Raw genomic sequence first — 18,280 nt, 5'->3', positions numbered from 1 at the left:
TAGCTGAAAGTCCTGACTTCGCTCCCATCTGGGTGTGTTTCCTTTCAACTTCAGTGTGGTGGTGCACAGAGGCCAACTGCCAAAACAGTTATCCTTGTTCCAATATTTCTGGTCCTGACTGTATATAATGTAATTCAACCCTTATTCCAGCACATCACTGCCAGTACATAAACCAGGCTTTATTCTGTTGTTACGTTTTTAATTGTGTTTTAGTGTGCAATCCTACTGAGATAGTCAGAGGCTGCTGAGTATCCAGTGCAGGGCGACCATAGTACGGCGGATCCATCTGCCCTGCGTTTTTGGTTACATGGCTAATTTTGGCTGTCCAGCTGTGGCTTCAGGAAGGGGGATGGAAGGAGGCCACACAGTGCATAGGAAGCTGCATAAAGTGGCTTCCATTGTCTCCTTCCCTCTCTGTCCCTGGGAGTGCCCCCCTATCCCTGTCTCCATTTTCCGTTTCCAAGTGTGGAGACATAGCCAGCGTGGGGAGAAAAGAGCTGGCTATGCGGGCGTGGGGGAAGGGGTGGGAAGTGCAGTTTCTGGGAACCACATTCGGAGTCCTGGCTCCAACCTCAGGTCCCAGAAACCAGAGAATCCTATGGTCCTCTAGACAATGTCTAGTGACCATAGGATTGCTCTCTCCTTGAATTCGTTTTTATTATTCTTTTAATCCAATTTTATTTGTGACTGTAAGCCATCTTGAGTGCCTTTTTTGGTAGAAAGGTGGAGCACAAATCAAATCAATAAATCCCACACAGGGAGACCATAACTCAGGTGATAAGGTGCTTGGCCTGGGGCCAAATATCTCTGGTGTCATGTCATGCACACTTAGAGTTCGCAAGTGTGAACTTTGGTGAAGGCAACTATGGAGAAAGGACACATGGGAACTATTCTCTCACTACAGCCATCCATGTTAAGCCATGACTTCTAGATTATTATGTTCTCTATGATCTGAGAGAGTAAAAACCATTTTTCTTCTTTCATGAAGAAGTCTGAAAATCATCTGAGATCTCATGAAGGTGTCTGAAAAATAAAAGGCTCACGTTGTAGTGCCCCAATGGAAATCAGCGGAATAGGAATATTCTCAGAATTTGGCATGGGGTCTTTTATTCTGTGAAAAATGAACCCTGTCTCTTGGATCTGCATTATGAAAATGGGTGAAGCAGATATCTCATCTTTAAAATGAGGCTTGATGGTTTTTAAGCAGATAAGGCAGTATACAGTTAATAATAAATGATTAACAAAAGCCATCAAATGCAAAGAATACGTTATAATCTTATTGGCTTATATAGCCTATACATCTGGATGTGAACTAGAAGGTGAAGCTTTGAAAAGGGAATAAAAGCATATGCTGCAAGCTTCAGAAAACTTCATACTCTTTCCTTTGATTATACATTGGGCATCTTCATATACAGGAAATGCAAGTGAGTTGTACTTCTTTTGCGTGTGGCTGATGTGTTATGACCTGGACTTTGCTAAACATTGCTATCTATAGTTCCAGTATTTAGGAAGTCTTTAGCTGCCAGTTAACAATAACTGTCAAACTTAAAGGCACACTGAGAAATGTTTCAGGTGAGTTCAGTTCTGGTTTTGTACCAACAAGAATTAGTAAGGGGGAAGTCTTTAGATCCATTTTTCATTTTTATTATAAAATATGTACTCTCTCAATAAAGCATGACATCAAAATACAGTGTATTGCCTAAGATTAAAAAAAATTGTTATTATAAAGGAGAGCATTGCTAGATATTTTAAGTTAATAGTTTAAAAGAAAATAGTATTTCCTATTATTGTTATTAATTATTTCAAATTTTCATAATCTAAAAGAAGAGCTTTCATCTCAATACCAATTTTTTACCCAGCTCTGAATATACTGTTCTGCTGACATCTGCAGGCTTGTGCTTCTAGCAAGAACATGAGAAGAGCCATGTGAATCAGTCAAAAGGACTATCTAGTCCAGTATCCATTGCCTCTGATACTGGAGGTAGCATATATCCATCAGGACTAGTAGCCATTGATAGCTTTATCCTCCATGAATTTGTCTAATCCCCTTTTAAAGCTATCCAAATTAGTGCCCATCACTATATCTTGTGCTATGCGAAGAAGTCCTTCCTTTAATCTGTCCGGCATTTCCCACCAATCTCCTAAACTTCATGGGATGACCCCGGGTTCTAGTATTATGAGAGAGGGAGAAAAATGTCTCCACTTTCTCCACACCACGTATAATTTTATAAACCTCTATCATGTGTCTGCTTACTTACTTTTTCCCTAAGGTAAACAGTACCAGTAACCTTTCCTCACAGGGAAGTTGCTCCAGCCCCTTGATCATTTTAGTTGTCTTTTTCTGCAACTTTTCTAACTCTACAATATCCTTTTTGACGTGTCATGACCACAGCTGTACACAGTAAGTGTGGTCACATCGCAGATTTGTATAAGTGCAGTATGATATTGGCAGTTTTATTTTTAATTCCTTTTCTAATTATGTCCAACATGGACCAAGATCTTCCTTGGTCAGTCACTGCCAGCTTGGATCCCGTCAGCATATACGTGAAGCTGCGATATTTTGGGAGCTCTGCTGGCTTGTCTGGTTCCAGAAGTGCTAGTTTGGTTGTGCCAGCAAGCACTAGCTTCCCTTTGCACTAGCTATCATTAGCGCAAGGGCATCACTGGATAGTGCCCCATCATTCCCATGTCTTCCTTTAATTCTTAGGATTCTGTGATTCTAACACTTGCCACTCTTTTGCAAGTAGTTACAATTTTAGACTTTCCCCCACTGAAAAAGACTACTATCAGATCCTTAATAAGCTTCCCTGTTGGTGTTGCAGATGTTTTAAAGAGAGGAGGCAATGCTGTAGATGCTGCTGTAGCTGTCGCAGCTGCTTTAAATGTTACCGAACCACACAATACTGGTATAGGTGGAGATTGTTTCTGCCTCTACTATGACGCAAGGACAAAGCAGGTCCATGGTCTCAATGGAAGGTAAGTTCCAAAGAAGAAGTACAAGAGTTGTATTCTTTTATTTACTGGGGTAGAGAAATATTTCTGTTGTGCAACAGGGGAGGGTTGTACTGTTGAGTTTTTCTTCTTTGTAACTCCTGCTTGTTCCCGTTTTTTGTTGCTGGTTTGTAAGTAGGAGCCAGGAAAATAGGAGGCTAACAGAACTCTGTGAAGGCAAGCTAGGTTTGTTGAGTGAAGAGATGTTGCTGCCTTTTTGATGTTCAGTGTATTGTTGAAGGTGATCTGATTGACTACTGTGGGAACCAAAATGCTAGACTAGGGCTGCAATCCTTTGCATACTTTCCTGGGAATAAGACCCACTGAACTCAATGTAATTGATGTCTGAGTAGACACGTGTAGGGCTGTGGTGTAGAAAGACCTTTGGGCTGATCTAAAAGGAAGAGTCCTTTCTATGTTCTTGTTGGAGAACACAAATTATAAGCCTGTCTAGGATGGGTCAGTTTCCCATGGACAGAACATTGGGTTTTTAACCTGTTTTTACAAGGAAAAACTGAATATGTAAATGGCTTCTAAACTTTGTATACTGTATTTTAATGTTTTAACTTCTGCCCAGAGAGCTTCAGCTGTGGGGTGGTATAGAAATGTAAAAAATAATAATATAGAACATTTAATAGCTTTTCATAGAACTAGGAGTGAAATTGCAATGTATTAGAGTCCAGTGTCTGTAGCAAGCATAAAGCAATTTTCAAATTTTGGATGTATCTGCTCAAAACTTACGAACAAATTTGGCCTTTTTGATCCATCAAAACTGCTATTCTGTTACAGGTGGTTGCATTACTCTTTGGACATGGACTACATATCTTCAGGCTTTATTAATGCTTCAAGATTCTTATTCTGTGTGTTTGATAGAATTGAATGTTTAACTTTATTATAAAAGTCAAAATTGGCAGAACGCACATAAATATGATGTGTGGGGTATTTGTACACATCCCCAATCTGGTGCCCTCTAGATGGTTTGGACTTCAGCTCCCATAGGCTCCAACAAGCATGGCCAATGGGCAGGAATGCTGGGAGCTGTTGTCCAAAACATCTGGAGGGCACTAAGTTGGGGAAGGCTGTTGTAGAGAGATATGTACATTGTAAGAACTCTGGGGTGTGCTACACACACATTGCACCCCAGTGTGGGATCCCTGTCATTGAACCTGGGACCACCCAGTGAAAGGGGTAGAAAGCAGGTTGTGCCCTCACCGCAAGGGTGTCCCAAACACATGCTGTATTTTTCCTGTATGAGTGAAAAGCACCCATTCACTTTTTGGGGAGAAATGAAAGGAGTGCACTTGGGTGCAGCACTGAGGTGGGGGTGATCTCAGCTGTTGAAAATCCAGCTTTCTCCTGCCCACATAAATACTTCCTTGGTTCCGTTTCTTGATCACACTTAAGGCCCCCTTCATATGTATCACAGCCACCCCAGCCTGGGGAAGAGTCTCACCATGCAACCTTGTGGGTAGAGGTAATTCTATAGGCTTTTCCTGTGGAATTGATACACTCAGTTCAAATGCATGTGACTGCGATATGGGACCTTATCATACTGAAGCGGTTCCCACATTGCAGTGTGTGCGTAGGGGGTCTAGATGTGTGACAGAATGATAAGCAGGGCAGAATGTGGACATCTTGTATAATACCCTTGGGAAAAGTGAGAAAGAAATGTGTGTGTTGGCAGTTATGTGCGCCAAAAAAAAAAAACCCTACGGAGGAGGAGAAGGAAGTATGTGTATATGTGGACGTGCTCTTGCATGGCAATGGCCAGCAAAATGGCTCCTTGCCGCTGCCCCCCTCATGTCTCTCTCCGCCTCCACCGCCTCCTTTCATCCCCCCTCCTCCTTGGTGACAGCAGCAGCGAGGGGCCGTTTTGCTAGGAAGCCATGTGAGAGCAAGTGAGAAAGCCATGTAGGGCGCCCCTGCCTACAAATACCATTCTCCGCAGATCTGGACGTGCACAGGAAGAACATGAACAGCCTCCCGAATTTAAATTGGTAGATTTGATCCACCACTGAGGGTAACAGGAAATGGCAGACAGACCTACTTCCTACCCCACAGAACCACACATGACACCCTGCCACTCATACCAGGGGATTGGCTATCGCTGGTGAAGCCACTTCTGTCAGGACAGGTAACAAAACCACAACAATAGCACATACACAGCACATAGTCTGCAAGTAAACTGCAAGATGGCCAAACATCACTATAAAAGCTGTCTTGAAAATTTCATTATATAAGGACTAAAGTAGCATGACAAAAATGGATTAGAGAGTGCATTGTGTGCTGCACTGGTGAGCCAGATGTTACAGTGATGAAAAAACCCTCTTGTGTAGATCAGCTCTTGCTCAAAGCCAATTAATTCAAAACACAGATAGGACAGGAACCCTAGTTTCCCAGGTGGAGCCCAGCTTTTTATGCCCTGGAGAATGCTGGCTCCCTAGCTTGGAGCATACAAAAGGTGGTGGTAGGAAGAGTGTGCAAATGTAGAATCATTAAAGTGAGTGGATAAACAAGAATCCAGGTTGTTGCCACTAATACTACTGAAGGAAAATGAACAGATTCAGTATTGTCTGGGAGATTACTTAGGCTGAATTTCTCATTGGAATTTCACGTTTATAACGGTGCTGAACTTAGTGGCAGTTTTTGGGCTTGCTGCACTTATCACAAATCTGTTTGCATTACATACAAATGGTATTTGTTCAGTTTATGTGTGTGTGCCTTCAGGCTTGTGTGTATAGTGTCATTTTAATTTATTTTAAGTTAACCTTGATAATGATTTCTGTGCAAACATCCTGGTGGACAGAGAGTATGCAGTTCTGGTTTCACTTTGGGAGGATTTTTGTTTTAACTAGAAGGTCAGGGTCCAGCTTTGCACCTTAGTTCCTTTCCTTTCTCTTGATTTTCCTCCATTTGAGTGCCATTCAATTTTTCACTACTACAGGGGAATAGTTGTCCTTCCACAGTAGATCTATACTGAATGTTAATAGGAAGATGCTATAAAAGGCTAGCATCAGTTCCAGGTGCTCTTTGGTTCCTGTTGCTGTCATCAAAGGCCAAAGGGCAGGACATGCTGTAACTCCTATATCTGATTTCCCTCTCCCCTTCCTCCCCTTCATTAACCTTTCACAAAGAAACAGGAAACTATTTCAAATGTAAAGTTTTGGCTTGTTTCCAGGGGCTCCACAGTGTGCGCCCTGCCAAGCACCCTAATGAAAATAGAATTGAAGGATCTTTTCCTATGAAAACTGTTTTCCATTATTCTGTGCAATAGTTTGTTGTAAAAGCGTTAAAATAATAGCAAAACAGACCATATTAATTAGAAATCAATCTGGAGCTTGATTAAAAAAACACCAGGCAAGGGGTTTGAAAACTGCCCAAGTCAGAGGTCCTGTTCCTACTGATTTGCAACCTGTAGACAGGGCAGTGCTAGCTCAACAATCATGAGACAACGTGAAGGGTCTTTTTTTCTAAAAAGCAACATGGCAGCTACCAAGGACACTAAATACTGTGATGGCTATAGGGTATAGGGTATAGGAGTCTGTAGTTCTTAAGGCACCTGTGGTCATTTTTCTGGCAGGACTTCTGTGCATTTAACTGTTTTATGATGGACAGATATTCAGTGGATGCAGCTTTTTCCCATCACTGCATCTGCATGACAGGAAAAGCTTCACTCATTGAATCTCAGCACTTCATGCAGCTATTAAAGATACAGGAACCTGTCTTTTCTTTTCTTTTTTAAAGGAGTATACTTTTATAACACCTATGATTAGTTGCTATACATTTAAGATGTAGGTCTAGACCAGGGGTAGGTGCATTTGAGAAACTATCATCGGCACCACCATAAAATGGCTGCCATGGGAGGCATAGCTAGGCACAAAGAACAAGTAACCTACTTAACCACCTGTGTAAAAGACAGAGATAGGGTCCGAGCTACAACACGCTAAACAACTCCTTTGAACCCACAGTTTTCTTAGTGCCCACCAAGGTACTTGGTGGCTACCCCTACCCCTTCCATTTTTTTTAATGAACACATTTTCTTACTAGCAACTGAGATGACTTCTAAGCAAAGTGAAGGCCTCCAGCTGTGGCCATCTTCATTTCCCATGAACACCTCTAGGCTACATGATGGGGCTCAGAGACATTCTTAAGAAATGAAGATAGTGGGTGGCTGCAGACCAATGCTTTCCTCTGCAGCTTGCCCAGCCACAAAGAAAATGGTGAGGAAGGCACAGAAAACTGCATAGCACCTAATCATAGGTGTTATAAACATATAAAATGTCATAAATGCCATGGAAGTTGCACACACTATTTTACATGCTTACCTGGTGTGCTAGAGCTGCTGCAATTTTGTGCCAAGCTGACTGCAATACCATCTATTTCTTTTTAAATCAAATGGATGGTATTGTTGTTATATGCTTGTAAACCTGTTTACATGTGGATGTCTGTTTACTTTGCAGCGGTCGAGCTCCACAGTCCCTAAGTCTTGAACTGCTAAAAGAACATGGCTTCAGTGAGGCAAATCCTCCACCTCTACTACATGTATATAATGTCACAGTACCTGGTACTGCAGCTGCCTGGTGTGATGCTGTTGCATTGTATGGCAGCAAAAAGGTAAGCCCCAAATTAGTGTTTTGGTTCAAAAGTGCAGTGCCTCAGAGCGGTGTCATCTTTGCAATTTTAAAAGCAACAACATCATAACACAAAATGTTGCATTTTTAAAAAAACTGAACATGCAAATTGGTTATTTGTGCATAATTTCTTCTGCTCCTTCTACGCCCGGAGAAGGGCAAGGAAAAGGTCACACCATTGTGATCAGTCTTCAGCGTTCCATTTTCCTCATGCACAATGTTTTTAAAATCTAGGGCTCAATCTTATGCATATTTAGACAGAACAAAGGCCTACAACTCCCAGCATTCTGCAGCCAGCTATTCACCCTTAACTGCTAAGAAGAATTTAAAGTTCAAACAAGTCTTTAAAATAAAACATCTTAAACAGTGCTTATTGCTGTGATATTTCATGTTGTTTTGAGATTCAGGAGAAGAGAACACTCCTGGAGGATTCCTCTTCCCCCCCCCTCCCTTCAAAACACCTAAGCCTCAAGCCTTTGATATTTTCTCCTCCCATATTAACTTCTGTTCTACTTCAGATGGTGGTCAAGCCCAGTTCGGTGCCTTTCTGCTGGATTATAGCTCCTCCCCACCCCTAGAGACTCCTGGAGCATTCCTTAGCTGCCTTTCAATGCTAAGGGCGGCCATGTGTCCTCTTTTATAGAGCACTGTCCTCCATTTTCCCCTTCATGGATCACTGCCTTGTTGTGGCGAAGGGGCTTGCGTAACTCAGTGAAGCCATAAGCTATGCCGTGCAGGGCCACCCAAGACGGACAGGTCATGGCAGAGAGTTCTGACAAAATGTGGTCCACTGGAGAAGGAAATGGCAACCCACTCCAGTATTCTTGCCAAGAAAACCCCATGGAACGGATCACAAGGCTAAAAGAGATGACACCGGAAGATGAGCCCCTCAGGTCGGAAGGTGTCCAATATGCTACTGGGGAAGAGCAGAGGGTATTTCCAAGTAGCGCCAGAAAGAGTGAAGCGGCTGGGCCAAACCCGAAAGGACACTCAGCTGTGGATGTGTCTGGTGGTGAAAAGAAAATCCGATGCTGTAAAGAACAATATTGTTTAGGAACCTGGAATGTCAGATCAATGAATCAAGGTAAGCTGGAGGTGGTCAAACATGAGATGGCAAGATTGAACATCGACATCTTGGGAATCAGCGAACTCAAATGGACAGGCATGGGTGAATTTAATTCAGGTGACCATCATATCTTCTATTGTGGGCAAGAATCCCTTAGAAGAAATGGAGTAGCACTCATAGTCAACAAAAGGGTGGGAAAAGCAGTACTGGGGTACAATCTTAAAAAAGATAGAATGATCTCAGTACGAATCCAAGGCAAACCATTCAACATCACAGTAATTCAAGTCTATGCCCCAACCACTGAGGCCGAAGAAGCTGAGGTTGATCGGTTCTATGAAGACCTACAACACCTTCTAGAACTAACACCAAAAAAAGATGTCCTCTTCATCATAGGGGATTGGAACGCTAAAGTAGGAAGTCAAGAAATCACCGGGATAACAGGCAGGCATGGCCTTGGTGTACAAAATGAAGCAGGACAAAAGCTAATAGAGTTTTGCCAAGAGAACATGCTGATCATAGCAAACACTCTTTTCCAACAGCACAAGAGGCGACTCTACACATGGACGTCACCAGATGGTCAATATCGAAATCAGATTGATTATGTCCTTTGCAGCCAAAGATGGAGAAGCTCCATACAGTCAGTAAAAACAAGACCTGGAGCTGACTGTGGCTCAGATCATGAGCTGCTTCTTGCAAAATTTCGGCTTAAATTGAAGACCGTAGGGAAAACCACTAAACCATTCAGGTATGACCTAAATCATATCCCTGATGAATATACAGTGGAGGTGAGGAATAGATTTCAGGGATTAGACCTGATAGACAGAGTGCCTGAGGAACTATGGACGGAGGTCTGTAACATTGTTCAGGAGGCAGCAACGAAATCCATCCCAAAGAAAAAGAAATGCAAGAAAGCAAAGTGGCTGTCTGATGAGGCTTTACAAGTAGCTCACGAAAGAAGGGAAGCGAAAAGCAAGGGAGAAAGGGGAAGATATACCCAACTGAATGCAGAGTTCCAGAGAATAGCAAGGAGAGACAAGAAGGCCTTCTTAAATGAACAATGCAAAGAAATCGAGGAAAACAACAGAATGGGAAAGACTAGAGATCTCTTCAAGAAAATCAGAGATCTCAAGGGAACGTTTTGTGCAAAGACGGGCATGATAAAGGACAAAGAAGGCAGGGACCTAACAGAAGCAGATGAGATTAAGAAGAGGTGGCAAGAATACACAGAAGAACTATACAGGAAAGATCTCAGTGTCCCTGATAGCCATGATAGTGCGGTCACTGAACTTGAGCCGGACATCCTAGAGAGTGAAGTCAAGTGGGCCTTAGGAAGCATTAGTAACAACAAAGCTAGCGGAGATGACAGTATTCCAGCCGAGCTATTTAAAATCCTAAAAGATGATGCTGTTAAAGTGCTGCATTCAATATGCCAACAAATCTGGAACACTCAACAGTGGCCACAAGACTGGAAAAGGTCAGTTTACATTCCAATTCCAAAGAAGGGCAACGCCAAAGAGTGTTCAAACTACCGCACCATTGCGCTCATTTCACATGCCAGCAAGGTGATGCTCAAAATCCTACAAGCTAGGCTTCAGCAGTATGCGAACCGAGAACTACCGGAAGTACAAGCTGGGTTTAGAAGAGGCAGAGGAACTAGAGATCAAATCGCCAACATTCGCTGCATCATGGAGAAAGCAAGAGAATTCCAGAAAAACGTCTATTTCTGCTTCATTGACTACGCTAAAGCCTTTGATTGTGTGGATCACAACAAACTGTGGCAAATTCTGAAAGTGATGGGAGTACCAGACCACCTTACCTGTCTCCTGAGAAACCTGTACGAGGGTCAAGAAGCAACAGTAAGAACCAGACATGGAACAACCGATTGGTTCAAAATTGGGAAAGGAGTACGACAAGGCTGCATATTGTCACCCTGCTTATTTAACTTATATGCAGAGTACATCATGAGAAATGCCGGGTTGGATGAATCACAGGTCGGAATTAAGATTGCTGGGAGAATTATCAACAACCTCCGATATGCAGACGATACCACCCTAATGGCAGAAAGCGAAGAGGATCTCAAGAGCCTCTTGTTGAGGGTGAAAGAGGAGAGTGCAAAAGCTGGTTTGAAACTCAACATTAAAAAAACTAAGATCATGGCATCTGGCCCCATCACTTCCTGGCATATAGAAGGGGAAGAAATGGAAGCAGTGACAGATTTTACTTTCTTGGGCTCCAAGATCACCGCAGACAGTGACTGTAGCCATGAAATTAAAAGACGCTTGCTCCTTGGGAGGAAAGCTATGGCCAACCTAGACAGCATAGTAAGAAGCAGAGACTTCACCTTGCCAACAAAGGTCCGCATAGTCAAAGCTATGGTTTTCCCAGTAGTAATGTATGGCTGTGAGAGCTGGACTATAAGGAAGGCTGAGCGCCGAAGAATTGATGCTTTCGAACTGTGGTGCTGGAGAAGACTCTTACGAGTCCCCTGGACTGCAAGGAGGTCAAATCAGTCCATCCTAAAGGAAATCAGCCCTGAGTGCTCATTGGAAGGACAGATAATGAAGCTGAAGCTCCAATATTTTGGCCACCTAATGCGAAGAGAAAACTCCCTGGAAAAGACCCTGATGCTGGCAAAGACTGAAGGCAAAAGGAGAAGGGGACGGCAGAGGATGAGATGGCTAGATAGCATCACGGATGCAATGAATATGAACTTGAGCACGCTCCGGGAGAGAGCGCAGGACAGGAAGGCCTGGCGTGCTATGGTCCATGGGGTCACGAAGAGTCGGACACGACTGAACGACTGAACAACAACAGTCCTCCATTTTGAAGGCATTCTCTGTTTGAATGACTGTCCAGTCCAAGGGCTGCTTCACACTGAGCTTTTATCCTGCGATTGAGATTACTCCTTCACTGAAGTTTGTGGGCTCTTTACATGATGCTGTGATCATTCAAGTTGTCTCTTGCACTAAATGCCCCTTGTTCCATTTTTAAATAGATCACAGATAATGAGCTATCAGATTACCCCGTTGTGTTCCGCTTCAGTTTCCTCTGTGAAAAGAGGAAAAGTGGCAAGAAGAGGAGCGAGATCAGTGAAAGATAATGGAAGACTCAGATACGGGGAAAAGCAGGGGGAAGGGATTGGGGCAAAAGGAAGCACATGAAAAAAGGAGTCGTTGTGATCCTGCATGTAAAATGGAAGCAGAAAGCCCTGTTTTAAATGCAGGATTTTAGACTGGTGTAGAGATGCCCCAAGTCTGGTTTAAAGGTAAAGAATACAAAGAAGGGAGAGCAGCACTGTCCTTGAAGGGGGTTGGACTAGATGGTCTTATAGGACCCTTCCAACCCTACTGTTTATGAAGTTGCCCCTCCACAGTTAGCACCTGGATAGCAGGCTGAGCAAGGCACACGGGTCATTTGGTCACAATCTTGCATACAAGAGTGAGATGTACTGTATTTCTATATAAATTATAAGCATTTCTAAACTTGCATCAGTACATATAAATTAGCATATATAAATGTTATGCTAATTGGTGTCCTCTTTTGTGGCGATGTGTAAGTAGCCACCATATAGGGAAGAAGCCAGAAGCTCTACCTGCTTATCTGGCATGCAGGAACTACTTCCAAAGTCGCCTCTTCTCTAGGAAATGTCTTGTAGTAAAGATGCCTACTTTTTATTACTAGTGGATTAAACAGTTTTGTCCATGGGACTAAGTTTTGTAAAGAGGTGAACCTTGGGAATGTTTTTAATTAGACATGCGTTCATTTCAAATAAGTAGCTCTATGGAAAATAACTGTGCAATCTTTCCTGATTCAGCTTTCCATGCAGCAGGTTCTGCAGCCAGCGATAGAATTGGCTGAGAAGGGCTTTCCAGTGTCAGAGATTACTTCTTACCACTGGAAGCAGAATATTCATGCCCTTCAGTCTCCTGGAAACCAACATGGAAAGGACCTGCTGATAGATGGCCAAGCACCTGATCATGGCCAAGTCTTCCATAATCCTTTTTTGGCAAACACTTTTAAGGTAAGGAGGTCTGCCTTAAGCCAGTGAAAATGGAAAACTCAAAACTAGCTAAGTATTGTAATTACAGAAATCGTGTGAATGCAGCAGCACTTTCCCCCCTCAGCTGTTGCACTTGCAGGAGTCACTTCCAAATATCTGTTGTTGTACCCATGGGTGAGGTGGATCACATATTGCTGTGCTACTCCATGCAAATGTGTCCCCAGGAACAGCACATTATGTGAAAACTTCAGTTTAACATCTGTGCTGGCTGTCGGTTGTTATAATTAGGGGCCATCTACATGAGCCTTTTACTCCAGGGCAGGTGTGAGTTGAGGTCCTTCTGATTAGACGACGCAGTTGCCACTTCAGAGCCATCTGTGGTTTTCTTCTGGAAAATGCAGATTTCCAAGGAGCAGTTAGTTTTGCTGCAATGTTTTCGCTTTGCTGCGGGTTTCCCGTGGTTGCGAGCCATCTGTCCCTTCCCCAAACCGACTTCTCATTTTGCAGTAGGCATGTTGTAGGCATGCATAGTGCTTGCGTCGCTCTGTGATGTCCCTTTACTCCCCAATCCCTTCGCAGCTGCACAGTTACAGTGGCACAGAGATGTGTTTTCATCTATTTCATCACACTTTCGCACATTTTTGCAGCTTCGTATCTTCACAATGGTTGCTTTTGGACTCAGCGCCCAAGGGCCGGGTGGGTGGGTTGGGGGAGGACCAACATCGCTCCGGCCACCATTTTGGGGCAATAGGTAGGCATGTATCACTCACGCTTATGAGTGCGAACCATCGCAAGAGTCTCAGGCTGGGGAACTGACAAACAGATGGCGTGGAAATGAAGGAGCACAAAACACTCACTTTTTACCTAATGAGGGACAGAAAGACACTGCAGAGCCCCTAAAATGCAAAACAGCCACTGAAGTGTTGCACCCCCACACTCACGGGACTGCACAGCTGTGCATTTAAGTATAATGGCAAAAATAAGGGCACGGCGGAGTCTGTTAGGGAAGTGCGCAGTAAACCGCGAGTGTATACCACCAGAAGTACTTTGAAGCTGAAATGCTGCGCAGTCACGACGGGGTATGGGGGTCAAAGCGGTGCCATGTAGATGGGGCCATAGACTCCTTGCAAGTATAGAATTCCTCAGCGATGGTTTTCTGGTGTCTTGTTGACCCTCTTGGTCAACATGGAGCATCTTCTTGAGAGAGTTTGGGCAGTTGCTTGACCTTCTTCTGGTAGCTCTGGCTAAGATACTTCCCTTTCAAGTACTTCTAGAACATCATGCAATCGATCCAGATTTTCACCGTGCTCAATAAGGGAATCGGCTAATTGAACTATATCTTTCTTTTGAATCCTAGTTAAGGTTTTAACAGTTCTCCGATTGTTCAAAAGTACCACATTGGTAACCCTTCCATATACAGTGATATTGCTTAGTGCGTTTTGCTTTTGAGGATGTATGTCAGGGTACAGAGACTCAGGTACAGGGGACAAATCTGGCCCTCCTAGGTCCCAGTCTGAGGTTCCCTATATGGCCCTACCCCTTTCCCCCAATCACCAATTATTTGGTGGTTTCCTGGCTTTTGTGCAGGCTTTTCCCCATTCTAAAAGGTTGAAATGCCTCTTCTAAAGCTTGGTGCCAAACAAAACATTCAAGTTAACCATATATAGTGGAGCTATGTGTGATAATTGTCTTTACCTTGTGTAAGTGTATAAGAGTTTTTTAAAATTTATTTACAATATTTATATACCGTTCCACATCAAAGATTTCAGAGCACTGAACAACAAGATAAATGTTGACCCATAATTAAAACAAACATTTTACAAGAAATCAGATTGGAACCATGGCGCTCCAAAAGGTGAGGGTTAAACCTTCTACCCTGCCCATTTCACCCCAAAATCTGCCCGCCCCCATGGAGGGGTTAAAAGAAGAAGAAAAAAGTCTCCACTATGTGTGATTACCCTAAAGTTTAGAATACCCTTAGATACCAGCCGTAAGAGCTTTAAGCTAAAATATTTTGGTATTTTTGGTACAACCCCCTTTGTGTTTGGCCATACCCCCCCCCCCATCTTCGGCCCCACCTGCCACTGGAACATGACCCTGAAAGCTTATCCAAAATGGAATTCAGCCCTTTTGCTGAAAGAGGTTCTGCATCCCTGTTGTCATGGAACTCAGTCCTGGGCCCATTGCTCTTCAACATTTTTATTGATGACTTGGAGGAGGAGGTGCAGGGACTGCTGATCAGATTTGCAGATGACACAAAATTGGGCGGGATAGCTAATACCTTGGAAGACAGAAACAAAATTCAAAGTGATCTTGATAGACTGGAGTGCTGGGCAGAAAACAACAGAATAACATTTAATAGGGATAAATACCAAGTTATGCACCTAGGAAGAAGAAACCAAATGCACAGTTCGAAGATGGGGGATACGTGGCTCAACAACACAACAAGCAAATAGGGTCTTGGAATTGTTGTAGATCACAAGCTGAATATCAGCCAACAATGTGATGTGGCTGCAAAAAAGGCCAATGCTATTTTGGGCTGCATTAATAGAAGCATAGCTTCCAAATCCTGGGAAGTACTAGTCCTCCTCTACTCAGCACTGGTTAGGCCTCATCTGGAGTACTGTGTCCAGTTCTGGGCACCACACTTTAAGAAGGATGCAGACAAGCTGGAGAGGGTTCAGAGGAGGGCAATGAAGATGATCAGGGGACTGGAAACAAAGCCCTATGAGGAGAGACTGAAAGAACTGGGCATGTTTAGCCTTGAGAAGAGAAAACTGAGGGGAGATATGACAGCACTCTTCAAGTACCTGAAAGGTTGTCACAGAGAGGAAGGCCAGGATCTCTTCTCGATCCTCCCAGAGTGCAGGACATGGAATAATGGGCTCAAGTTACAGGAAGCCAGATTCTGGCTGAACATCAGGAAAAACTTCCTGACTGTTAGAGCAATACGACAATGGAACCAATGACCTAGGGAGGTGGTGGGCTCTCCCACACTGGAGGCCTTCAAGACGAGGCTGGATAGCCATCTGTCAGGGATGCTCTGACTTGGATTCCTGCACTGAGCAGGGGGTTGGACTCGATGGTCTTGTAGGCCCCTTCCAACCCTACTATTCTATGATTCTATTCTATCTTATCCAAGCTCGCAAGATGTGGTGCATCAAATCCCCAAATTTCAGGTGCAGAACTTGATCGACGGGTTTCTGCCCTGGTGTAATTAGTGGATATATCCTTTTCTGCCCTGAATTGGATGTTGGAAGCATGATATTTGGAAGGTGGTCTTTTGCTTATGTGTTGAACTGAGAGAATAGTGAATTAGGGCAGTGGTCAGTGTGGAATTAGACCTTTCTCTCCTGCTCCCTGCTTCCATCTGGGCCTCTTGCTACGAAGCGAGACCTGTAGTTTGTGACAGTGAGTCTGAAATTTATCCAGAGGAATGTCTTGTGCTATTTAGGGAAATTAATGGGATATATGGCACTAATGTACATCAAATTTAATTTTATTTCCACAGCAATTGAATTTGCTTCCTGGCTAACTGGGTTTTGACAAATGTAAGGGGTTTGGAGGGCATGCCTGGATACTCTTCCGCAGCATCTCCCTGTTTTCATTTTTAGCTAATTATATCTCAATATCCTGGGCTAACAAATACTGCCTCTTAACCATATTGTGAAACTAATGCAATGCTGAAAACCCATTCAGAGACAAATGCCACAGAAGTCAGTAAATGGAACAGGGTAGACTGAACAGAGGGAGCCAGGCTGCTCGCATAGGAAGCTGCCTTACACTGAGTGAGACCATTGGTCCATCTAGCCCAGTATTGTGACACTGACTGACAGTAGCACTTCAGAGTTTCAGGCAAGGGTCTTTCCTAGAGATGCCAGGGCTTGGGCTTGGAACCTCCTGCATGCAAAGCAGTTGCTCTACCACTGAGTCTTTTTGTTCATTCCTTTCCTCTTCCATTATTCAGCTTGCATTCATGTAATTCCATTAATGGATACTGTTATAAACAATATGTGGTCTTTGCCCCCCTCCCACAAGTATTTCCATTTTCATTTATGTTGTCCCTACACTAAGAGTAGTGTGTAACATTCATCATCAGTTTTAAAAGATGCAAATATTATTTCCTATATGATTAACAGGTTCACAGACCATGAGGCTGAGGGTTGTTACTGTCTTTGTCCACATGTGTAATGGTCATGTGTACAGGAGGAATCGTCAGTCTAGTGGCAGGAATTGGGATGCCCAAATGGGCAGAGAGAAATAGACCTAAGACTGGGCTCTCTAAAGAGGGGAATTTAGCAATAAGGGTGGAGCCAGAAATAGAACAACCAAGTGTATAATTTATTTCAAAAATAGAAGGAATAAACACATAGCCAGCATTTAAATAGCCAGCATAAACAGCAACAACTATTTAGTAATTTAGAATTTTAGTTAATTCTGTGGATGAGTCTGGGAGTGGAAAGGAGGACTAAGACTGAGTGGCACATGAGGAGTTTAGGCAGGGAAGGAGGAGGAGAGGCTGCTCCGTATGAAGAGGGTACAAGGGGTTGGATAAACATGTGAGGAGTCTGACTGGGAAGGCAATGGGGTCTGAATGCAGAGAACTTGGCCCAGGGAGACATGGGTAAACCTTATTGGTGCTAGTGGGGAGAAGGAAGGAAAGACTGAAGAGAGAAAGGACTGACATGCAAATATTACCTATTCCAGTGCAAAGAGAATAAAAAGGACACATTTCCCTTCGATGTCTACTGTGATCTGGGAGTTCCTTCCTTCACTAAGAGCATTTCTACACGACACTTTTATTGCACACTTGTGATTGGTCACTAACGGAAGTTTGCAGGTCCTTTACACGACATTACCAACCTCCAGGGCATCTCCCGCACTTTCTGACAGGTTTTAACCCATTTTTTAAAAGATCGGAGATAACCGGATAAGGAATGTTAATTCACTATATTGGCAGTGTGTAGTTGCACAGTTCCACTATACAACAGCGCCATCTAGTGGCTGTATGATGAAACATAGAACTTGTAGACAAGTGAACTAAATCAAAGCATGTGTCCAGCTGTGTAAAGGAGCTGATCTTAATCCTGTAAAGAATCCAGAAACAAAAGCCCTGGAAAGTTGCAGCATAAAAAAATCCTGGTCTGGTGAAGCCCTACATATCCTGGAATTCAAAATATGCTCTATTGAGCCTACAGGGAGGTGATAATGGGGGACCAAAGGCTGCCTTGTTAGGTCCATAGGAGCCCTAATGTCCTGAGTACAGTAAAAGAACAATGGAGCTGGAAGATTAAGGAAGACCGGAGGAGGAGGGATGGAGTGGTAAAGCTGACCATGGGAGATGAACTCTTTGGAGGGGGTAGCATGAATTGCAGAGGTAACACAAATGGAACTTTTAATGCAAGGAATTCCATTTTAAGATGTTGGTTTAGGGAAGGGGGTTTCCCATAAAAACAAAAGAAGGGTGAGGGGGTATCTAAAGTACTAGTGGGCTTGATATGGGTCATGAGGGCAGAGTACAAAGGGGGAGGTCCCTCAACTAAACAGATGCCAATGAGTGCTAATGTGTTTACTGGTCTGTGAGTACCATAT

The 18,280-nt window shown here is 43.4% G+C and overlaps 1 protein-coding gene across 6 annotated transcripts in view; it reads left to right on the top strand.

Annotated features, from left to right (window-relative positions):
- The window catches only part of LOC146351415 (uncharacterized), a 54,397-nt gene that overhangs the window by 6,404 nt on the left and 29,713 nt on the right, over positions 1-18,280 (top strand). For 3 of the 6 annotated variants that reach the window (XM_084847260.1, XM_084847263.1, XM_084847261.1), the window contains exons 3-5: positions 2,823-2,976; positions 7,452-7,605; positions 12,503-12,709. In XM_084847260.1, coding sequence (XP_084703386.1) covers positions 2,823-2,976; positions 7,452-7,605; positions 12,503-12,709 — 515 coding nt within the window. Of the gene's footprint in view, positions 1-1,295; positions 1,425-2,822; positions 2,977-7,451; positions 7,606-12,502; positions 12,710-18,280 lie in introns of those variants that run through there. The other 3 variants (XM_084847266.1, XM_084847264.1, XM_084847262.1) reach the window with 2 other exon arrangements.

This window comes from Heloderma suspectum, chromosome 3 (genome assembly GCF_057233095.1).
Source record: "Heloderma suspectum isolate Gila_16-S chromosome 3, 16-S_ref, whole genome shotgun sequence".
NCBI classification, from domain to species: Eukaryota; Metazoa; Chordata; class Lepidosauria; order Squamata; family Helodermatidae; genus Heloderma; species Heloderma suspectum.
This window is presented reverse-complemented; position numbering and strand designations above follow the sequence as displayed.